Genomic DNA, 22362 nt, shown 5'->3' with positions numbered 1-22362 from the left:
ATGACTGTCCACCAAGGGGAGTTCAAGTATCCTTATCTGCAAGGAAAGCATGCGCCAGAAGGGTTCAGGCGCCTCTGCTTAAAGAAGCTGTCCAAGAACCGGGGCATTGTCCAACGTACCTCACCTACGGACATAGAAGTCGTCGTAGAGTGTCGCGACGCGGAGGCTGTTGCAGTGGTGGCCATGTTGACAGATCTGCTGGCAGAGGGCAGGGGAGATTCTGGTGTTGGAGACAGGATCGACAAGTTCCCGTCGAGAATCTGCATGGAGCAAATGGCACCGTTGCAGTTCTTGCGCCTCGGATCAATTGGCCAACGAGAAGACTCCGCCAGGTCCAGTAGCTCAATTTCAACATCGAGTGACGTGATAGCTCCTTCTCGAGTGTCAACGGCCGGAAGTGCTAAGCATGCAGTCAGCCTGACTTTACGCGATACTGTGCATCAGACGGCTGCTCATTTGGACCAATACGTCTCTCTGGGTGCACTGACTGACTGGGCGGAATACGCTGTTGGAAAAGCTCAACACATACACTGTGTTTACCTCAAGTCAGAGCTCTTTCAAGGCGGCCTCGGCACGACAGAAGTAATAAGATTTCAAACTACCACATACAAGATCACAAGCCAGGAAATTGCTATGCTTGCGCTGACCTCGGTCTTTGTCAAAGAGAAAAAGGACGTATTTGATCTTATGCGCAGGGGAGAACTTCGCAAGTACAGGCTACTTCCTTTCCCGCAGGAGCCACATATTCGTGGATTACAAGTCTGTCCTCCTCGCTGAGGACCCTGTACTTGCGAAGTTCTCCCCTGCGCATAAGATCAACTAAAATCTTATGTCCTTTTTCTCTTTGACAAAGAACGAGGTCAGCGCAAGCATAGCAATTTCCTGGCTTGTGACCTTGTATGTGGTAGCTTGGAATCTTATTACTTCTGTCGTGCCGAGGCCGCCTTGAAAGAACTCCGACTTGAGGTAAACACAGTGTATGTGTTGAACTTTTCCAACAGCGTATTCCGCCCAGTCAATCAGTGCACCCAGAGAGACGTATTGGTCCAAATGAGCAGCCGCCTGATGCACAGTATCGCGTAAAGTCAGGCTGACTGCATGCTTAGCACTTCCGGCCGTTGACACTCGAGAAGGAGCTATCACGGCACTCGATGTTGCAATTGAGCTACTGGGCCTGGCGGGGTCGCTCGCCGGCCAATTGATCCGAGGCGCAAGAACTGCAATGGTGCCATTTGCTCCAAGCAAATTCCCAACGGTAGCTTGTCAATCTTGTCTCCCACACCAGGATTTCTTTTGTCCTCTGCAAGCAGATCTGCCAAAATGGCCACCACTGCGTCTGCTTCGATGTCGTGACATTCCACGACGATTTCGGTATCCGTAGGGGTGGTACGCTGCACAATGCCTCGGTACGACGATAGTTTCTTCAAGCAGAGGGGCTTGAATCCTTCGCGTGCGTGCTTCACTTTCAGGTAAGGGTATTTGAAGTCCTTGGTGAATAGTCATGGAGTTGGAAGTGGAAAGAATGGTGATGAGACTGGAAGGGAGAGGTATATAAGTACGGGGTACTTATGCGCGAAGACCGACCTGTTGTCAACGAATATGTGGCTCTTGCGGGAAAGGAAGTACTGCCCTTAGAGTATTGGCCAGACTCTTGGTACCTACGAAAGTCTTTGGCATGGGTGAGTGTAAGGCCGCAGGGTGAGATGCGACCTCACATCAGCTCGGAGGCCTCACCGATCAGATGGCATAGCACGTGCTCCCGGACTTGCTGTGCTGGCAGCTCCTTTATATGCTCTCTTCTTACCTTTTCCATACTTTAATCTCTTCCACATCTCATTCTCAGGCCTACTACATACGTATAGTCGCTTGAGTGGTGAAAGTGGAGGAGCAGCGACGTAAGGATCCTAAGGCCTTACAGTGAGTATTTGTAGTTCTACAACTGACGCAAACAAATTCGAGAAGATTCGATCCTGGTGCCGTTACGCGTACGACGGGCGAAGGAGCCGCAAACATGAGGCCACATTGGCCAGAAGTCTACCCGGTGCTATAGCCAACACAGCCTGTACCGTCGTACGATGTACCTGTCCCACAAATATGCATACTTTTGTTCTCTCGGACAATGGCCATCGACCGATCATGAAACCATGGGATGATATGTGGCAGTATGTTCAAAAATCACCATATTTAGTACCTACCTTGTAGAGCAGACAGACACTCGCTCATGCCCTCATTTGATTGGAAGGTTTTGGTCTGCAATCCCAATCCATTGAAGTTCTCCCACACTTTTGCACGCACCAACTAGTCATCCATCACGACTCGCGAGAAACTTGGTGTATCATGCCGTAGACGCTGCAAACATCGCTGCATACTCACAAGTCTTGACTGCTCGTCTCTGACTTGCATCTTGCAGAAATTCAATACTGCCAATTTGGCCGTCCGAGCATGCTGCTCGTAGAACTGAGACAGCGCATCAGCCAGGACAGTCTCTGTGCGTCTCAACTCGCAGCTTGCATGATCCAGCTCGAGATGGAGATCTTGCAAGTTGGCAGTGATTTGTGCTTTTTGCCTAGCACGAGAATCTGCGAGCAGGCCGAGGGCAAACTTTGAATTGCGAGCTAGTGAAGTATTGCCACGCTCAATATCGGTTGAGTAGTCGCGAATCCGACTCACGAGCTGAGTCGGCAAGACTAGACTTTGTAAAATGCCAGCAGCTTTAGACTCAACTGAGATGACCGCTTCAATGAGGCGGTAGAGCAAGGACGGCTCCCGTGCAGCAAGACAATCACTCAGACCCAAGAGTGCTTCTGCATATCTACCATGTCCAAGCTCTGGCAAAAACGCATCGACGCCCTTTCCAAGTAATCCAAATGCGACAGACACATGAAGCTGACCATCTCGTACAGCGCGTGCTTTGCGCTCAAAGACTTGATAGCTTGATGAGACAACTAGGATTTGCTCACGCGCATGCTGAAAGAAGAGTTCAGCAGAAGTAAAATCAGTCAGAGGCTTTTCTTCCTGCCAGATGCGAGTCAGATCTGCTTGTACTTCACGGTCGATCGTATCTTGCACGGCGCGTACATCCAATCGTGTAGGTGAAAGTAGAAATTCCCACAAAATCTGACTCTTGCGGATGATTGGGTGCGCTAGGAGTGATTGCACAAATGCATCAAGTCGTTCCGTGACTGCCAGCAAGACGGATCGAGCAGGTCGAGAGTGGAGTAAACACGGCGCAGGCGTATGAATTGCAAGCGTAGCAATTCCCAAGGCGCTGTAGCGTTTCGTCAGCCAATGCCGGAGATTGACGAAATCAGCGACGCTGCGCAGGACACCGCCGCCATTCCGAATCTTGATGAGGTACTTGACTGTACAATCTTCGCCGACATGACCTCGTAAGACGCTTACTTCTTTGCCATGACATGCCCATTCATCCAAGATTGTTCGAACTTGGTCATTCTTGACGACATCACCAGGCCTAAACCCCCGCCAATCCCAAGCATCTTCAACATCGAGTTCCAAGAGCCGTTTCAGAATGACCATGTTGCCTTCCCGCGCAGCAACGTGCAGCGGCGTAAAGCCAGATCCAGACGCACGGTCATTGATATCAAGATGGTGACGTACGCAGGTATTGAAAAGCGGAAGGGACGCGCGGGCTGCGTAGTGTATAGCAGAGTGACCACGATCGTCGCGACCCATACCGTCCACTTCCGGTCGACTGAGGAGAAAGTCGAGGATGGGTTGACGAGCGAATTTAATGCTAATCAATAACGGCGAAAGGCCGTTGTCGTTTAGCGAATTGAAATCGCCTTGGCAGTACTTGAAGACTGCTTCCATGGCTGTCCTGGTGGAGACAATATGAGCCAGTGTGTTGCCCTTTGGATCGACGTGATCATGGAGTGATATCCGGCGAATGACTTTCGGCAGTTCAAATGAAGCATCATCAGAAGACGAGTCGTCAGTAAATTGGCTTGTAGTAATGGCCGAAAGTGTCGTTTCGAGAAGTTCCTCATACAGCGGATGGTCGTAAATTCGCGCAAGAACCAGGAGTGGTGTACAGCCAGATTGATCTCGATGCCGCCAGTCGAGCAAATCGCTCAGCTCGTATATAATGTCCATATGGTCGCAGACCTTGTGCGCCAGCGTTTGTCCAGACTCGTCTTGCTGATTAAGGAGAGTTCTAGCATCCTCCAATTCCTGGTTTGCGACGGTCCGCAGCAGTTCTTCAAATGCATTAGTCGACAAGTGCCGTAGTAGCGCATGGGAGAGGGCCGAAGCACTGCATCCAAGGGAAAGCATGAATAAGGCCATCTCAGGACTTGCAAGTTGTAGCGGTGTCTCATTGTGTAAATTGCGAACCTCAAGGAGCTCTGGATGATCTGCCAAGCTCTTCTTGACGTCCTCAATATTGTTTGCCTCGACTGCTTCAAAGAATTGCTTATTCCGACTTGAGACGAGCGATAACGAATTGGCCGAACTTGCAATATGGTAAAGTACAGCTTCCAGCGTGGATAGTGCGAAGCCACGTTCACCCATTTCCACGTCGCTGAATGAGAATTCACGAATGAGCAGAATGTTTGCCCATGAGCTTGATGCGCTTGAGCGAAGCAGCACGGCTACCAGGCAAGGGATCAAATCATCAGATGACTTCTCCGAATGGGTCATGAGAATATGTATTGTATTGAGCAGCGCTTGCAACTTGTCGTTAGGAGTATGGCTTGTCGTAAATGTGGCGAATGCCTCTGTAGCCAGCACGAGGCGGTTGCGAATGTCCAGGGTCGACCTAGTGCCAAGTTGTGTCAGGTCGGCATGCTTGCACTGTTCCATTGCTTGCGATACCTCCTCGTCCTTGTATGCTGTAATCTTGGATAGTCGGTGCAATGTCAAGTCATACAAATTGGTCAAACAGTGAGATTCAATCATATTCTCAATGTCAGTCCCAGAGAGAGACGTTTCCAACCCGATTCGATGCAGCAGGCTTCGTGGTAGCTCCTGAAATGCGCCAATCGCAGAAGACAGAACTTCATCGAGCGCAAGTCTGAGGTGAATCAATGAAGAATCCTCTGAAAATGAATGCTCAGTATCGTGCCGTCGCAATGAGGCTGGACGGATCGAAGAAAGAGACGATGCTCGTGTGCGGGCCGGCGTCTCAATGTCTCCATCCGCTTGAATGTCATCTTGAAAGTTGTTGAAGAGCTTGCGAAACGTCGGGTCCAGTTGGGTTGCGATTCCGCGATAGCGTGAACAGAGTTCTTGCCAATTTGTGATGTTCACTTCTCGTAGAACAGGGCCAGGTAAAGGCCGTGGGTGGCCTGGATTGCCTATGAGGGGCTTATTGAGAAAGTACACCAGGATGGGTCGGCTTTTGGGATCGTCTAGCCAAAAGAGTGCGTCGTGGAGCAACTTGACCTCTTTGACGCCTTTGAAGCCGCGATGCGGGAAGACAGCGTCGTCCTGATATCAGCATACAGTCTGCAGACGTCCTCCACTTACCTTGATGACGACAGTCTTGCCATTGAGCGTTGTATAATTGCGCGCCTTGGCACGCTCATGCGGCTGATCCACCACGCGCAAGATATGGGAAGCCAGAAACTCATCGTTGAGCGATTCGACAAAGGCAATCCCTGTGTCGCGGTCTACCAGGTTGAGCGACGACGTGACGGGCGCAAGAACAATGGCGTGCGCGGTGTTGCTGCATACCTGTGCGAGGACCTGCGAGTCATGCGCAAAGAGGAGCCTGAGAAAGGGATTGGGCGGCGGACAGTTCATCCAGCTCAAGGATGAGCCGCGCAAAAGAAGGCCGCCGTGGCCTGTAGAGCTGCTGCACTCGACAGCTGGATGTCGCCTCTATTGGCGTGTCGCGCACTTTTGAACAGGTCGTTGCGCGACAAGACACCATCTGCATTGCAATAGATTTAGGGAGAGCTCGAGGTGGGCATAGGCGGCTTTAGAGAATGAATACTACCAGAGCCGATGATCTAGCGCTGCGTATGAAGCCTCTCGAAGAACGAGTGCGCGTCTACCGCTTTTGCTAGCCAAGGTGCCATGCGCACCATGCTCACCATTTGCACTCCTCCTTCACCTCGCCGAACTCGTTGCACCGACAAGGTTTCGGTGCATGAGGCTCGTCTCTTGGCTGATTGAGACAGTGCACATCAGGCCGTGTCACCTTCAGCTGTAGATCCCCAGGCAATTTGTCTCCAACAGATTTATACAGCCGATCAGTAATGTCTTTCGGATTACATGATACAATAGTGCCATCCTGAAGGCGCACATCTGCCTTCGATACCCGCACCATGATCAGCGATTGCTCACAATAGCAACTCTTGTGTGTTGCGTCCCATTGGACCGTTTCGTACTGGCATGTCCCACCATCTTTCTGGCATGCATCCGGAACGTAGGTGTGATTGAAGTTCTCCAATTGTACAGACTTCCCCAAAGAAGCCGTCACTTGTGCACAGAAGGTGCCGCATTCTTTCTCATTCGCGAGAACGGTGCTCGTTGAACTCTGGAGTTCAAGACTTCGACAATGAAGATGCTTGAGCTTTGCTGCCACTTGGCCAGTAACACAAAGTGCCAAGATCAAGGTAATAAGGATATGAAATCGTCGTTGTCCTGTCCAACAAGCCTGTTCCATGTTGTTGACAGGTGTCTCCAGTTGACAAAGACCGTCAAATCGCTTGTTCACCGTTGAGTCGGCCACGAAGGGGCTGTCAGGGGCCAGCTCATCTCGCGGAATGCAGTGCACAATGCACATGGTCAAAACCCGAAGAATCCCCTACACAGACATGGCCCTCCAGCTCCCTCTCTTCATGAGACCACAGTTCATAAGAATATCACCAGTGCAGACGTCCAACAAGACCAAGCGATGCGATCTGTCGTCACGGCCGCCTTTTTCAGTGGTTTGTTCTCGCTTGCAACAGCAATCAGTTTATTATCGGGCATCCTCGACTGTAGTTACGAAATGACGGCTGTCTGGGAGCGAGCCATCACGGCTTCATCGGAAGAGACGTGTCACTGGTATTGCGATGCTAAGCTGACGAATGCAAGTCTCCAGGATACTGCAGCGTTCGTCGTTCGTCGCGACAAGGCAGCTGGTCTCATTCAAGCTGCAATTTCAACTGACGGATTCGATGCATGTCTGGTGGAGAAGTCAGATATTTGCAAGCAGAACACCTGGGCCTTCCAAAAGATTAAGGAGAAGGGCCCCAATTGTGTCTGCTATGCTTTGCTCAAGTTCATGCGCGTGGAAAAGGGTACAGCCAAAACAGCGAAGGGCAAGGTCGTCAACTGCGACATTGACGCGTTTGCGAAGCGAGTCGCTGATGCAGGCGTTGATCTGTCGCAAGGTTATCTGCAAACGAATGGAGGTCCCTGCAAAGGTTCGAAACGCAGTGCCAAATGCGACACGAATGGCCAGCTAGTGGCAAACCACCTGAGAGACTTCAACGAGCACATGGACAACTTGCCCAGTAAGAGGTTTCTGGAAAAGGCTGCCTAGCTAGTTTACTTGAGTTGCAGGTTCAGACCCTCCTGAATCCCGTTGGGCCCAACGTAAACTTGATAGAACTTCAAATCTCACAATCAATAGTTGGCAGCAATTCAAGCAAAAAACGCTAACTGAATATCTAGGAAATGCTGCTCTATGCGCCTACAAGCTCATCCTCCTCTGGTACATCGTCGTGGAAGTCCTTTCCTTCCCGTGTAGCAACAATGTATCCGCGCTCAATGACAAAGTCACCAAAGTGTTGTCCCTCCTTCTTCTTGAGTGCAAACTCCTTGAGCATCGGCCGCAAGATATCGAGAATTTCGGATTCCTGGATTGATGCTTTGTAGAGCTTATTGAGACGTTGGCCATGGTAGCCACCACCGAGGTAGAGGTTGTACGTGTTGAAGGCTTTACCCACAAGCGCAATCTCAGCGACCCAAGGTCGTGAACAAGCGTTGGGGCAACCAGACATGCGCATGACGATGCTCTCCTTTTCGAGGCCAGCCTCGATGATGGTCTCCTCAAGCTTTGTGATGAGCACAGGTAGGTATCGCTCCGACTCGGCCATGGCAAGACCACAAGTAGGGAACGCCACACAAGCAGAAGAGCTGAGACGTAAACTCGAGTATTTGAGGTTGTCGAGTCTGTACTTGGCAAGCACGTCCTTGACGGCGTCCAGCTGGCTATCATCCACATTCGACAAGATGACATGTTGGTTGGAGGTGAGTCTAAACTCTGCACCTTCATCCAACATCTTTGCCAACTCCCGCAATCCAGTCTTCATCTGGAAGTCCGGAGTATCTTCAACTCGACCATTCTCGATAAACATGCCAAAGTGGTTTTTGCCATCCTCGCCCTTCTGCCAACCAAAGTGATCGACATTCTCAATGAACTCATAGGGGCGTGGCTCTTCAAGCTTGTAGCCAATATACTTCTCCACAAACTCACGGAAGAATGGTACACCATAGTCGTCAATGGTGTACTTCATACGTGCATGCTTGCGGTCCTTGCGGTCACCGTGATCACGCTGACAAATCATGATACCCTCAGCAACCTTGTTGACTTGCTCTGGTGTGCAGAACGCCATGACGGTACCGAGACGTGGGTAAGTCTTTTTGTTGTTGTGCGTTGTACCCATACCACCACCAATCGATACGTTGAATCCAGCCAACTCGCCAGCATCATCACGAATTGCGATGAAGCCGACATCATTGGTAAACACATCGACATCGTTATAAGGCGGCACAGCCACGGCAATCTTGAACTTCCTGGGCAGGTAGGTCGGGCCATACAAGGGCTCCGTGTCGGATTTGTTTTGAATAGCATCGCCAGCAACTTGTGCCTTATTGCCATCCTCATCAGTGAGCCAAATCTCGTGGTATGCTGAAGTGCTTGGTAGCAAGTGGTCGCTGATGCCCTTGGCGGTATCAAAGACTTTTGCATGGAATGCCGAGAGTGTTGGAATGGTGGAGCACATGACATTACGGTTGACATCACCACAAGCAGCGATGGTCGTAATGAGCGCCTTGTTGATGGCAGCAATGGTCTTCTTCAATTTACGCTTCAACACACCATGCCACTGGAAAGTTTGACGCGTCGTCAATTTGAATGTGTGATTGCCATACGTGTCGGAAATCTCGTCCATCTGCAACCACTGCCATGGTTTAGCAACACCAGCTGGCAAACGTGCACGAATCATAAAGGAATAAGCAGGTTCAAGACCATCTGCCTTGCGCTGCTCTCGCACATCCCGATCATCTTGCATGTAGGTACCATGGAATTTGGTCAACAAGGCATCATCTGCTGAAATCGCACCTGTTGATCCATCCGCTAGTCCAGCAACGATACCACCGCGCAAAAAGTTGGACTCGACCTTGACGTCTTCCGGTGTACGTGCTTTTGGTTCATCCACAACAACATCCATGTGGTCAACTCCAAAGGCCTTCCAAAGTTCAGGCTCCCAGGCCTGATAACCAGTCTCGTAACCATCAGGATCTTGGTCATCTCCCATAGACACGGTGATGTCAATCAACGACTTTGCTCCCAATTCCAAGAATCGCTTGTGCAAGTCCATGCCTGGCTTGTTGTAGTAATGCTTGTCAGCAGCGCGAGGCCAATAGTGCGAATCACCCATAGCAAACACAGCGAATTGTGTCTCCTTAAGGTCCAGATCCATAGAAGCCTTGACGGCATCCCAAAAGTTGCGACCGTTCTGTGGAATTTCACCCTGTCCAGCAGTCGCTGAGATCAACACAAGGTTAGGCTCAGAGGCAAGATCCTCAACGGGGAAATCATCCATTGCAAGGACTTTTGCCTTGAGAGAACGGGCTTTGGCGCGACGTTGCAACCGTTTCGCCAAATTTGCTGCATTGCCACCATCCGACGCATACAAGATTGTGAGAGGGGGTCCAGAAAGCCCATCCAACATCTTGTCAAAGGCCTGCTTCGCCTTGCGTTTTTGCGCATTGCGTACTTCAGCGCCATACGACTGCGCCAGACTAGCAGCGAATCGAGCGTCCCGTGCAGCGAGTTGAGAGAGGTGATTCTCACGCTTCAGGAAAGCCTTGAGTTCGACTTGCAAACGCTCTGAATCAAGCTGGAAGTCATTCGCCGAAGTATCCGCAGAAGGTGTGTAGCGGTATAGGGGCCAGTATCCGGACTCAACGGCATTCTTGGTTTCTTGAAGGACAGTGACGGGTGTATCGTCTTCACGCTCATATGGCAAGTAAGCAAGCACCACAGATGGCCCATCAAATTTGTCGGCCTCGACCATGGCTGCAAGTACTTGTGTGTAGCTTGCATACACGGCAGTTGAAGCAACATACGCATTACCAAAATTCATGGCATACAAGCCAATATCCTTCTTTCGCTTATTAGCAGCCTCTGCATTGCGAGCCGAATAAGGTGTTGAATCAATAATGAGCATGTTGGCATTCAAGCCAGTAGCGAGCAAGTGATGAACACCGGAATTACCAAGATCATACGCCCAAGCATCTGAACCAATGATCCAGTCAGAACCAGCATCAAAAAGTTCTTTGGAAGCAAGCAAAGCCTTTGCATCCTCTGAAGAATCTTGCTCGAGCGCAGCGATGGCAGCATGCGAGGCAGCAGCGCATTCGGCTTTATTGTTGGCTTGCACAGTCCATTTGTCCAATGCATCGACTGTTGGTTTGGCAAGCGAGCCATCCTTGATGGTTGTAGAGACTTGTTTGATGAAAGCCTGACGATTCTCTTGACGTGCAAGGAGCGCACCAAGTGCAAATTCAGGATTGCTGCTCACTGCAGCAGGCAAAGCAGACTTGCTTCCCTTGTTGGCGATATTGAGACGCGCTGCAAAGAGTTGGTTGAGGATCTTTTCATAGGCAGACTCAAGTTTAGGAGCAACAGCAGCAATCGATTCCACAGCAGCGAGATCTTGACCAAAGAGCATATTTTGCAATGGTTCAGCCGCCTGCAGATTTTGAACAACACCACGTAGTGCTTGAGCAACCGTGTCGGCATTATTGTAACCGAGTTGACCAGCGACGAGTGAGCGGCCGGATCCATTGAGTGCAACGAGCGCATCGAGGAACAATGGTGTCCACTTTGTTGTCTTTTGCTTGATTTGCTCAAGCACTGCAATCTTGGTGACACCCGCGGGAAGAGCAGCAGACAGCTCTGCAGCTGACCAGGGACGGTAGACGCGCAGTGTCAAGATGCCGATTTTCGACTCGTCGCTGCCACGCTCGGACTTTGCAACTTGCTGTTTGAACAGGGTGGCGTTGGAGCCAAATAGCAAAATGGCAGATTCTGCCTGAGCAGAGCCCGTGTATTCAAAAGCGGCGTAGGTGCGGTTGAAGGCAGTGCTAATGTTGCTGAATGCAGTCGAGACGAGCTGGAGAACGTCAACGGATGTCTTGGCCTCGACTTGAACTTGGATGTCTTTGCCCTCGGCATCTTGCTCATTGCGGAATCGCTTGGGCGCTTCATCGAGGTAGAGTGCTTGTGCGGGCACCTCTGCAGCGCGCGCCTCGAGTGCTGCTTCAGTAGAAATAGAACGTTCAATGAAAGAACGATCTTCAACAGAGATCGATTCGCCTGTGATGCTCTCGTAAAAGAGGATAGAACCCTTGCCACTTTCGATCGCCACAGAACGCGCGACAATAGCGAGATCTTGTGCTTCTTGCAAAGTTGTTGCCTGAAAAATGGTGAAGCCAGTTGAGCGCAGGCTAGAGATGTCTGCATAGTCTGGCAAGCTTGATTCAGCAGTGGCCAGATCGACAAAAAGGGTGACGGGTCTGAGCGCGAGTCTGTAGAGATGCGGGATTGCCTGAATCAATGTTGCCGAAGAAGTGACAACCGAAGCGAGTCGGCCGTCATTGCTGTGCTCGAGAACACTGAGGAAAGGGTCTGCATTGGCGCGCAGGATTTCGACGCGGGGGACTTCGGGACTGTAGACATTGGCGACACCCTGGCTAGCGAGCTGCTTGAGTGTGGGCGTGTAAGCATTTGCCTGCTTGAAGGATGCCTGGACAGAGTAGACTGTGTCTGAAGTAAGGAACGCGACACGGGCGACTAGAGGAGGCGTTAGTGGTATGTAAGCAGTGAAGATGGAAGGGTATACCTGCTTCCTCGATGGATGCGATTGCAGGAGATGCGGCCACCATGCTTGAGTGTATCGGGCCCTTGCTTTGTCTGTGAGGCCTTGTCTCTAGGGAAGCAGGCAGAGAGATAGACACAGAGGCAGTAGCAGAGACTGTTTCGCTGCGACTTGAAATCTCAAAAAAAGAATCACGCAATTCGATCTTGCCGCAATCTGATTGGCCAGAGGGGAGGGATTATGTCAGCACAGCGATTCCTTTGATATTCGCAAAATTCAGACCACCGAGAAGTGAGAATCCTCAGCCTTGGACTTTTTCCTGTAGACTTGCCACTATCAAAGAATGTGGACAGCACCAAATCAGATACAAGTCATTGGGTATCTCAACAGATGCTAGGTAGCTAGTCAGCTTCATAGTGCTTATTCTTCCGCACAATCACAATGCCCTCCAACACACCCGTACTGGGAATCCACTCTTCCGTCGCCATCTCGGCACGCTGCTCATAGCTCAATAGCACTGGCGTCGTCTGCGTCACCCATCCAGTAATCTTCCTTGGCTTTCCCGGCCCGAATGAATCCACCGCCTGTCCGACACGAACACTCACAGGCACAGGCGAGCCATTCTCACCCAACGTGATCAATATGCGTGGATTCATCGCCGTCACCAGGTAGTACAGCAGCCAATGCCCGTTATCCAGAATGAACGACTTGGCATCCAGCAATGAAATCAACACCGTCATAATACCAGCCAGACCCGTACGTGAGAAGAGACTGCGATCGCCATGGAAGGGGTTCAAGCTGAGTGTGCCTTTACCCATATGCAGCAATCCTTGAGCAATCCGCACCATGAACAAACAATTTGATTCACGAGCATAGTAACTTGCAAGCTGCCTGAGCAATTGCGCCAAACGTGCATTGTTCGTACCAGCACCCACCATACCCATTGCAAAGATGGCATTCGCCGCCACATCCAAATCATTGTCGTGTGACATGCGTGATAGTGTCTCAAACACCTTCATCTGTGCATTTGAACAACTCAACAAACCCAGTGCTAGCGGAACAGCACGTCGAATGATGGGGTCAGAGTAGTGCATCAAGTGACCAAATTGTCGAAGTGCCATTTCCGTACCAACATCTTCACCCATTGCAATCATGGCAATACCAATCGTTGCAAAAGCCTGGTATAGGTCTTCGGGCTCCTTGTCCTCTTCCTCCTCCACCAAATGATCGGCTGCAAGGTGTAGCATTTTCTGGACTTTCAAGACATTGCCCGTTCCAGCATACGCAAACGCATCCACCAAGACTTCTGCATGTTTCGCAATCGGATTCTCAATGGCCTTGAGCGCTTCAATCGCCGCTTCTGCATCTTCTTGCTTACCAACAAACAACAATGCCAACCCTAGAACCATGAAGCGTGTCCATTTGTCAGATAATTGCTCATCCGTCCTGTCCATCAATGTCAACAAGATGCTACTTGTAATCTCGCCATGACATGATCCAGCAAATACCAAACCGAGCGACAAGGCAGCAAACGCCGATAACTCCATCGAGATGTCTGTGTCTGTGACGGTATCGAGCAGTAATTCGCAGATATCTTCACGTTGAGAGCCAGCATAGGCGAGTCCCAGAGCAATCATGGCATTCAGCCTCAATCTGACACTCGAGCTCTCAAGCGGTTCAGCGAGTAGTGCCAGTGCTGGATCACTTTCATGGTGAACGCCATTTGAGAGGATCCCCACAGCTAGCAGTGCACCAGCTTTGATGTACTCTTCATCAGAGTAGAGATATTTATCAATGTGGGCCAACCCAGCATCGACATCCCAAAGCGTGAGTAGTCCAATGGAAGCAGTCGCGGATGTTTGTCCTGCATCTTTCGTCTTGTAGATCCAGCTCGTATTCTCCTCTTCCGTCAAGAGCAACTTGTCACTACCGTAACCCGCATTCACAAAGGCATTCACAAACGTACTTGCGAGATTTTGTTTTGCTGAATCAACGGAGCCAGCTGCAAAGACGGACTTTGTTGGTTCAAGATGAGACTTGTAGATGTCTTCAGGAACGCGTGGATCCGTCAGGGAGAGATCATTGCACGCTGCTTTGTAGTACTCGCTCAACCTGGCATTACGCAATGCTTCATCCAAGGGAACCATGTCAGGGTCATCTTCTTGCATCCAGATGGAGGAACGCGCAAGGATAAAGGCCATTTGCTTTTTTGTCGTTTCGTCACTACAAGCGTCCATGGTTTCTTGAATCAATGCATGGTCGTCCAATCGAATCGCCAAGAGAATAGCAGATGGATACTCGCCTTGTTGTAGGTAGATTCTGTGGGCTGTTCGTAAAAAGGCAACATCGTCAGGTGGCGCGAGCAAGCTGACGCAACTGACGATATACAAGCATACTTTTGCAAAAGACTCCTTATCCACCATTGTAGCAAGCGATTCGATGGATTCCACTTCAAGCAGCAAATCAACTGCATCCGCTTCTGCATTGTGCGATAGGAAGAAGGGTACGATTTGTAGGGCGAGTTGCAAAAGTTCCTCACTCGACTCTTCCTTCTCTAGACGATCTGCGCGCTCTTCACCAATTTCAGTTGCCAAGTGTCGGACATATTCGTGGCCCCAGGAACCGGGATCATCGAGGGGACACGCAAGTCTGTAGCGCAAACAAGCGCGTTTGCCATCTGGATACGTCATGGCGAGGACGGAGAGGACATCGCCTAGTGATTGCTTGAGACTGTTTTGCGGCCATCTGTCATAGGCTGCTTGTAGGTCCTGGTAGTGTGGTCGTAGGAATTTGAGTCTAGTAAAGCGTTAGTATGCATTTCTTAAGTGACGCGTGTGCGCGAGGCAGGCATACGGTTTCGGGACGGCAGTCATGGATGAGGTTGATGTTCGAATATGCGTACCAAGCTGATCAATGGCAGCTTGATGCAAATCCACTTGATCTTCCTTCAGCCGTTCCACGAGCATCTCGAGGTCTGCTTTGAGCGCGGCATCTTCTTCACTCAATTCAACTTCCTCTTTCTCCTTCTTCTTGCCCTTGCTTGTGGATGATTTGGGGAGTTGCCCGTTCTTGAGTTTCTCCTCCTGCTTGACCTCTTGCTGGGCCGGCTTATCTGTGCTGGCTGCCATGGCCGGGCGCTGCTTTCTCTTGGACTTGGTAGCTGCTCTGCTGCGTGTAGTCGACGACGCGCAATCCACGCAGAGAAAGAGCGAAATTTAGCCGAACCAGCTTCACACTCTCTAGTCTCTACATTCTCTACATATTCAAACTCAGCTTATGCTCAGCTCAGGCTTGACTTGTAGCAAGAATGTCTGCTGTTGGCTGTAACGAGTCATGATTTGCAGTGAGCAACCAACAGAGTGATGTGCTCGTGAAGGCTTCTCTAATTGATGCTTGAAGCTGCCAAAACTGCTCGTCTTGATGCGGCTGTTGTCTAGCTTCCTTGGTAGTATGGTCAACTCTCTGTACTAGCTTACACATTGCTGCTTCTCAGGCACATCATTCAGTCGGTCATAAGGGAGATGTCCGGAGATCTAATGAGTTGTATGCTTGGATTCCGATGAGTATATCGCTCGCATGTCTAGTCAGAGGCCTGCTCGAAAGTGCAGCATACCATCTCTGGATACAGTCTCCATCTCTCAATGTCTTTCATGGGTTGTCCCTTCATCCTCACTTTTCGCATGCAGACAGATATGTCAGCGTTGACATCAGCTTCAAGTTTACAGTCCAATCAATTTCTTCGGATTGGCCAACGTGATGCTACCACCGTATCAGACTTGACCGGCCTCTTATCCGCTCCTAAATCTAGGAGTGACGAGCGTACGCGAGCGGCAAGATGTTACATCGCATATTCACAGGCAAGGTTTTACCCCTGACAGAGACAGGCCGGATAAGAAAGAGTGCAAAAGACGCTCTTCCCTTATTCTCGTTCCACTTTCTTTGCATCAAGTGTATTGACACTGCTGAGAGTGTCCGATGACGCAGTCTATGCAGCCCAACTTCAACACCTTTCACAACGCTCACAAGACATTGATCTCGACCGTGCTCGTCTGTTTGGCGTTCTGGGCCTCTACCTTACGACCCATTGCTGCAAGGACGGGCAACTGCAAAACTCTTGCCCTTGCCTTCGCGACAGACTTCAACATCACAGCTCCACCATCAGATGTTCCCCTTTATCACATTTGCAGTAAGAAGTGCAGCGCATTGCAACTCGAACTGGTTCAGTACCTGATGAACAATCCGAAAGAGGATGTCTGTAAAAAAGGGACGGCAGGTGGTGTGTGCAAGCTTGATCACTACTCAAAAGTGCTCAGTCATCATATTGTGGCTAATACGAGTGATCGATTCGCTCATTGTCACTGTACTGCCCTTGTCTCGTATCTGCGCATCAAAGATCACGAGGTAGATGGCATCAGCTGCTCAGCCTACATGATACGCGATCGTCTGCTGGGTGACAAAGGTATCTCTGTTAATGGTATAACCTGGCAAGGTGGTCAACGTAAGGGACGCACACTGAAGACTTTCGATTACGGAATAGCATGCCTACAACACCGCGGAACCGAGCAATGTTTGTCTGATGGCACCTGTCTACAGCAACTCAAGCATAAAAAGGCACATTGGCCACCGTGGGGTCACTTCGTTGACACGGTTTGCGACGTTCCATTCTTGGGCGCCTGGGACGATCCGAGGTATGATGGTGAACGGGTCAATGAGTGAGAGTCATGTTATGCTTGTAGTGGTTGTGGCGGCATTGAAAGGTAACGTGCGCCCTCTGCCAGCTCGGAACGGGCCGTCTTTATAGCGCAGCATCGCAGCATCGAAGTAGCTATGGAAATTCACTACAAACTGTGACAGCTTTCTTTTCGAGGCATCTGAAGGGGAGACTGGGTCGACGACACGCAAATCAACTGCACTTGGACCAGACTTCTGTGACATCAATTGACTTCGCAGCAGCTATTCAATGCCGAGGCCTTGGAGCTCCAACACTTAGCTTGTATCTATCTGTGTTTTGACCTGATCACTGCGTGAGTTTGAGCTTCTCTACTTCAGCTGTCGAGATCACCAGCCAGGCAATTCCTGTGCCTTCGCTGCGCTCATGTCATTACCTTGGTCGAGAGCCTCTCATGACGTTTCTTTGACATACAAGGACAAGCCTGTACGACGAAAATGGTCCCTGCAGACACCAACGCTACGGCTTGATAAGGCCTACAAACGTGTGGTCTTAATGCTACTATGCTGTACTGGCATATGGTTCCTGTTTGCACAGGACTGGAGATATACAGATGATTTAAATGGCTTCTACACAAGCTATGAGAGTGATGCGTATGTTGTCGACGAGAAACTTATCAAAGATCGCTTCTCGCAAAGCGTCAAAGAAGTCGGCCGACCTCGAGGCTTGTTGGGCTTGCACAATACGCTTTTTGTTCTTGAAGATTTGACGTCTGTAGATGCAAATCTGGTTCAAATTGCTTGTCGAATGGCTCGAAACCCCGCGTCTCAGACTGCTGTTCACATTTTGATTCTGGGGAGTGGGTCTCTGTCTGTTGATACCTATCGCAGGATTCACGCTCTTAACGAGCAAGAGTGTCCAATCACCTTTCATGACGGTCGATCAAGTGTCTCTGATGTCAAAGTAAAAGGATTGCAAGCTCTTGTATCCTACAGTTTCAATCACGTCAAGGTAGCCATCAAGCACCTCCCACCCAACGTCATCCTCTACTCACATTCAAGGCAATCACCAAAGCCGGAATACTTTCTTCATGCCATGCGACATGCCACTGATCACATCACACGCATTGTGTTGGCACCCGAAAGCATCAGGCAACACGGCTGGCTCGCACTCCTCTCGCCTCGAGCTCTGCGAAGCTGGCATCTTCCCCGGATCCAGATCCTCGTTACGTGTCACGATAGCTTGCAGCTTGGCAATTTGTTCACATCCTTGCTACATACTGATTACGGCGACGCTGATGATCGACCGTTGCTACAGTTGACACTTGCACCGGATGCATCCACCACGACGATTCAGGCAGCTATGAATATGGTTTCTGCGTGGCCAAAGGATCTGCTCAGTGTACGAAAATTGTTTAGACCGAGTCCATTGAGCTTTCTTGAGGAGACTTATCCACTAGACAAGTCAACCTTTACGGTGCTGTTGCCTGAAGATGCAGAGCTCAGCAAACATTGGTACATGTACACCAAGTACATGATACTGCGCTATATCATGGGCGAGGACGGTAATGAAAGAGATCGTGCTTCACATACCTATGGGCTAGCACTTGAGCCTTGTCGACCCATCGGAGACGTGGCTGTTCACGGTGCCGAGACGAATAAACCCTTTCATTTGAGCGCCTCGGCTATCGAGTCGCCCATGGTCTTCTTTCCATCTGCGGTGCGTCAGCTCCACAAGACGGTGCAAGACTACCTAGCATCTGGCATATCAGCAGAGGCTATCAATCTGGGCGAAGTATATGAACGGATACTGAACCATACGAGGGATACGCTACTATGTCCGCCGTCTTTTCAGGCAGAGTCTACACGACAGACTGCACTGGCCAAGTCGCTAAACGTGCATGATGATGCTGCCGTAAGCGACAATCTGTCAGCGCCGCCTGTGGACAATGTCGACTTGCTCACTGATGAATCATGGTGGGAGCGTATGGGCCCAATAGACTCGCATGCTCTATCAGACTGGAGCCATCTCGCGCTCTTTGATAGCGACGGCCTTCGCCAGACCATGCAAGAGTTTTGGCCAAGTGGTTCTTCATAGCATTATTGTACTCATTTGTACTAGCACATCATCACCATGCTCTTCCAGCTTCCTTTTGTACACATTGCTTGAATGCTGCAAACTCAGCTGCGCACTTGTCCTTGGTGACATCATGCATCGTCGCAAGGATGCATTCTCCGTAGCGTGAGCCCTGGTTGTCAGCTTCATTTGGGTGTTCAAAAGCAATGTACTTGAGCAGAGCAGCTTCCAATGGACTTTGCAAGACGGGCCATGGGCTTTGTAGGTTTCTTGGCAATGGAAGACATGTTGTAGCTTGGGTGGAAGTTGTTCGAGTGTTTGTCGGACTCTCGTCGCGACTTTTACTGTGGCGACCAAGACACCGCGCATCCACTGAGCAGTGAGCAGAACGGCGTTTCTATAGAGCCAGGCTCGTCAGCGCAAGTCGCAGTCATGGCGGATGACACGCCGTCTGCAATGAATGATCCAGACGCGACGATCCTCGACGGAAGCAGCAGTGTATGTCTACGGCCCATTCTGCGCATTCACTAATATAAGGAGGATGAAGTACTGGACGTGCAGTCATCCGAAGAGCGTCTCAAGCGTCTTCGTGCACAGGAAAATAGATTATATTCGAAGGTCGATGCGCAAGACGCGCCCTTGGATGCGCAATCTATCGCTCGACCCTCAAAGGCGCTCGTTGTGGATCTCGACCAAGTTGCAGGACCCTCTGCAATCACGCTGTCATCGCCTCCAGAGACGAGTCGCAAACGAAAACGATCCATCATCAGGGAGACTGCTGGACCATCCCTCATCACTATTGGTAGCTCACCATCGGCCCCTAGTTCGCCAGAGGTATACTACCAAGACGTCATTGATGTCGATGCGCCTATCGACATTGGCTCTGACACCGAAGATGAAGATGAGAATCCGCAAGACGATGATGCTATGAATGCCGGTAATGTGCACATCGGTCACCTTCGCACTAGAATCGCAGGTTGCAATCACTATCACGGCCGAGTGACGCCAGGCGAGCAAGTGAAACTCGTTCGGCAGCCTCAGAACCAGTATGATTCGAATGCCGTCCAAGTTCTCAACATGGCTGCTCAACAAGTCGGTCACCTCCCTCGCGGCATTGCACGAGGTGCAGCGCCATTTATGGATCAACACGTTTGTCATTTGGAAGCAGCTGTGCTTGGCCACAGGCAAGCATATTCCATCCCACTCATTATCGACGTCTTTGCCCATCCTTCCATTGCGGAACCTTTGAAGACCGCTTTGGCGCGCGCAGGTTTGGTTTTGATAGCAGGTGACGCTGAAGCTCGGTCCAACAAAGAACCAGCTAGACCCGAGCAAATTATCAACCTCGACATACCGCACGATGCTATTACCATCGACGAGATCAATGCTGAGGCCATTGCAGTCAATACGCAATCAGCTAATGCCTTGCTGGATCAGCTCTCAGAGAAAGCTGTTGACCTCTTCAAGATGCGAAAGGCTGTACAGCCGTCAAGACTTAAGACTCAGTTGCTTGGCTATCAGTTGCAAGGCTTGAGATGGATGATTGAGAAAGAAAATCCGGTACTGCCTTCAGGGGCGACTGTGGCGCAAGGATGGAAACAGATTCGGGGCGCTTACGTCAACATTGTTACGCAGTTTACGACTGATACGCCTCCAAAGCTAGCTCGAGGCGGTTTACTAAGTGATGACATGGGACTCGGCAAGACTCTACAGATTCTGTCACTCATTGCGGCTGAGGCCGAGTCTGCGCCTGATGTCTACACTGAATTCGCTAAAGGAGCAACCCTTCTGATATGCCCGACATCGCTTATGTCAAATTGGCGAGATCAAGCTGCAGAGCACTTCAAGGGTGATTCGAAGCTCAAGATTTTGATCTATCACGGCACAGACAAACCACGAAAGAAGCATCTCGAGCGCGCTGAACTCGTTCTTACGACGTATGGCACAGTTGCCAATGAATTTGCCAGAAAGGACAAGATGGAAACGACTGGCTTGCTGGACGTGCAGTGGAAACGAATCGTGCTGGATGAATCGCACAAGATTCGCAATGCCAATGCCCAATCTTGTAAAGCAGTGACTGCTTTGAAGAGTGCTTCTCGATGGTGCTTGTCTGGAACACCCATCGTCAATACCTTCAACGACTTGGCTGGCATTTTGCGTTTCTTACGCTACACCGGTGGCCTTGAGGATCCCAAGCTCTTCAATTCGACATTGACACGCAAGCTGCTGAGCAGAAGCCCAGAAGTTCGCTTGGAAGCAGGCAAATTACTTCGCATTATCATGCAAGACTTGTCCTTGAGACGACGTAAAGATATGGAAGTGGATGGAAAACCCCTTGTCGCATTACCACCCATTCAGGAATTCATCCACAAGATGCCATTCGCAAGCAAAACGGAAGAAGACATGTACGAGTTGCTGCAGAAGCAAGCAAAAGGCCTGTTGGTCGATGCGCAGGGTGGTGAGTTCAAGTCGGGTGCCATTCTGGAAATCTTACTACGGATGCGTCAGGCTGCCAATTGTTTGTCCCTAGTGGGCGAGAATCGTCTTGCTGCCTTGGAAGCCTTGGAGACACAAGACATTGTCAACTTCACCCCAGAGAATATCAAGGCTCTTCACACGCTACTGCAAGTCTCTGTGGATGCAGCGGACGAATGCCCAATCTGCATGGAGGTGCTCATGGCTGAAGGTCGTATCCCGCAAATAACAGCTTGCAAGCACGTCTTTTGCAGGGATTGCATTTCAGAGACCATCAAAAATCAAGGGACGTGTCCATTGTGCCGTGCTGCTCTAACCTTGAATCAGCTACTTGGCCTACCGGACTGCAAGTCTGAGAAGAAGACCATCGGAAAGGGTGAATCTACCAAGCTATCAGAGCTGCTCAAGATTTTGCACGCTTCGCATCGCAAGGATACAACCACTAAGACGATTGTCTTCTCTCAGTGGACAAAGTTTTTGGACCTGATTGAGCCTCAGCTCAAGACGGCTGGACTTGCCTTTACGCGCATTGATGGAACGATGACTGTCAAGCAACGTGATGCAGCCATTAATAGACTTGGCAAAGATCCCAAGACGACCATCATGCTGGCATCGCTCAGTGTTGCTTCTGTTGGCTTGAATCTAGTCATGGCCAATCAAGTCATTCTTTGTGATCCATGGTGGGCACCTGCTGTTGAGGATCAAAGCATCTCGCGCGTGTATCGACTCGGGCAGAAGCGTCCCGTGACAATCTACAAGCTCGTCATGTCAGACACAATCGAGGAACGCGTCTTGGCCATCCAAGAACGGAAGCGCGAGATGGCTAAAACGAGTGGCACGCATGAAACGCGCGCACAGGCAGCACAGACGCGTAGGCGTGATATTGAGGCGCTTCTTGCGGATTAGTGTCCGTTGTTCTGCTCTACTTTCCAGCGTAGCGCTTGCAAACCAGTTCTCGCAGGAACACATGACTGTTCCTACCTAGGTAGCCCTTTTACCTCTGACACCAATTGCTCTCGCGATGGAGGATTGTCCGCATGTTCGAACTGCGTCTGCAACATTAAATCATGCATAACCCAT

The 22362-nt window shown here is 50.4% G+C and overlaps 9 protein-coding genes across 9 annotated transcripts; 5 read left to right on the top strand and 4 right to left on the bottom strand.

Annotated features, from left to right (window-relative positions):
* On the top strand, positions 1-777 carry BCR37DRAFT_388917 (uncharacterized protein; the record flags this gene model as incomplete). Its single annotated transcript, XM_040870676.1, has 1 exon — positions 1-777. The coding sequence occupies one exon, from the start codon at positions 1-3 to the stop codon at positions 775-777; it is 777 nt and encodes a 258-aa protein (XP_040723299.1).
* Positions 778-1900: 1123 nt separating this feature from the next.
* BCR37DRAFT_115430 (uncharacterized protein) lies at positions 1901-5907 on the bottom strand. Its single transcript, XM_040865953.1, has 2 exons — positions 5488-5907; positions 1901-5448 (listed from the first exon to the last, which is right to left on the bottom strand). Exons 1-2 carry the CDS (start codon positions 5761-5763, stop codon positions 2299-2301), a joined length of 3426 nt encoding a protein of 1141 aa, XP_040723298.1. The 5' UTR covers positions 5764-5907; the 3' UTR covers positions 1901-2298.
* On the bottom strand, positions 5908-7194 carry BCR37DRAFT_115429 (uncharacterized protein). The gene has a single exon (XM_040865952.1). It carries the CDS (start codon positions 6749-6751, stop codon positions 6053-6055), a length of 699 nt encoding a protein of 232 aa, XP_040723297.1. The 5' UTR covers positions 6752-7194; the 3' UTR covers positions 5908-6052.
* BCR37DRAFT_394687 (uncharacterized protein) lies at positions 6863-7495 on the top strand (the record flags this gene model as incomplete). Its single annotated transcript, XM_040871508.1, has 1 exon — positions 6863-7495. One exon carries the CDS (start codon positions 6863-6865, stop codon positions 7493-7495), a length of 633 nt encoding a protein of 210 aa, XP_040723296.1.
* A 142-nt stretch (positions 7496-7637) lies between these two features.
* Positions 7638-12129, bottom strand: BCR37DRAFT_394686 (beta subunit of assimilatory sulfite reductase; the record flags this gene model as incomplete). The annotated part of the gene is made up of 2 exons (XM_040871507.1): positions 7638-12037; positions 12087-12129. 2 exons carry the CDS (start codon positions 12127-12129, stop codon positions 7638-7640), a joined length of 4443 nt encoding a protein of 1480 aa, XP_040723295.1.
* Positions 12130-12463: 334 nt separating this feature from the next.
* Positions 12464-15190, bottom strand: BCR37DRAFT_350457 (26S proteasome regulatory subunit rpn1; the record flags this gene model as incomplete). Its single annotated transcript, XM_040868007.1, has 2 exons — positions 12464-14858; positions 14916-15190. 2 exons carry the CDS (start codon positions 15188-15190, stop codon positions 12464-12466), a joined length of 2670 nt encoding a protein of 889 aa, XP_040723294.1.
* Positions 15191-16037: 847 nt separating this feature from the next.
* BCR37DRAFT_388914 (uncharacterized protein) lies at positions 16038-16778 on the top strand (the record flags this gene model as incomplete). Its single annotated transcript, XM_040870675.1, has 1 exon — positions 16038-16778. One exon carries the CDS (start codon positions 16038-16040, stop codon positions 16776-16778), a length of 741 nt encoding a protein of 246 aa, XP_040723293.1.
* Positions 16779-18056: 1278 nt separating this feature from the next.
* BCR37DRAFT_382450 (uncharacterized protein) lies at positions 18057-19266 on the top strand. Its single transcript, XM_040869876.1, has 2 exons — positions 18057-18979; positions 19020-19266. Exon 1 carries the CDS (start codon positions 18094-18096, stop codon positions 18826-18828), a length of 735 nt encoding a protein of 244 aa, XP_040723292.1. The 5' UTR covers positions 18057-18093; the 3' UTR covers positions 18829-18979; positions 19020-19266.
* A 163-nt stretch (positions 19267-19429) lies between these two features.
* BCR37DRAFT_403441 (SNF2 family N-terminal domain-containing protein) lies at positions 19430-22188 on the top strand (the record flags this gene model as incomplete). The annotated part of the gene is made up of 2 exons (XM_040872003.1): positions 19430-19488; positions 19578-22188. The coding sequence occupies 2 exons, from the start codon at positions 19430-19432 to the stop codon at positions 22186-22188; spliced, it is 2670 nt and encodes an 889-aa protein (XP_040723291.1).
* Positions 22189-22362: the final 174 nt, after the last annotated feature.

The sequence above is a fragment of the Protomyces lactucae-debilis genome (genome assembly GCF_002105105.1).
Source record: "Protomyces lactucae-debilis strain 12-1054 chromosome Unknown BCR37scaffold_18, whole genome shotgun sequence".
Taxonomy (NCBI): domain Eukaryota; kingdom Fungi; phylum Ascomycota; class Taphrinomycetes; order Taphrinales; family Protomycetaceae; genus Protomyces; species Protomyces lactucae-debilis.
This window is presented reverse-complemented; position numbering and strand designations above follow the sequence as displayed.

Bases quoted from the DNA above. Each gene is read 5' to 3' on its own strand.
- BCR37DRAFT_115430 (XM_040865953.1), bottom strand. From the start codon at position 5,763: ATGAACTGTCCGCCGCCCAATCCCTTTCTCAGGCTCCTCTTTGCGCAT. The intron at 5,449-5,487 runs GTAAGTGGAGGA...TGCTGATATCAG, and splicing joins GCAAGACTGTCGTCATCAAG to GACGACGCTGTCTTCCCGCA.
- BCR37DRAFT_115429 (XM_040865952.1), bottom strand. From the start codon at position 6,751: ATGTGCATTGTGCACTGCATTCCGCGAGATGAGCTGGCCCCTGACAGC.
- BCR37DRAFT_382450 (XM_040869876.1), top strand. From the start codon at position 18,094: ATGAATATGGTTTCTGCGTGGCCAAAGGATCTGCTCAGTGTACGAAAA.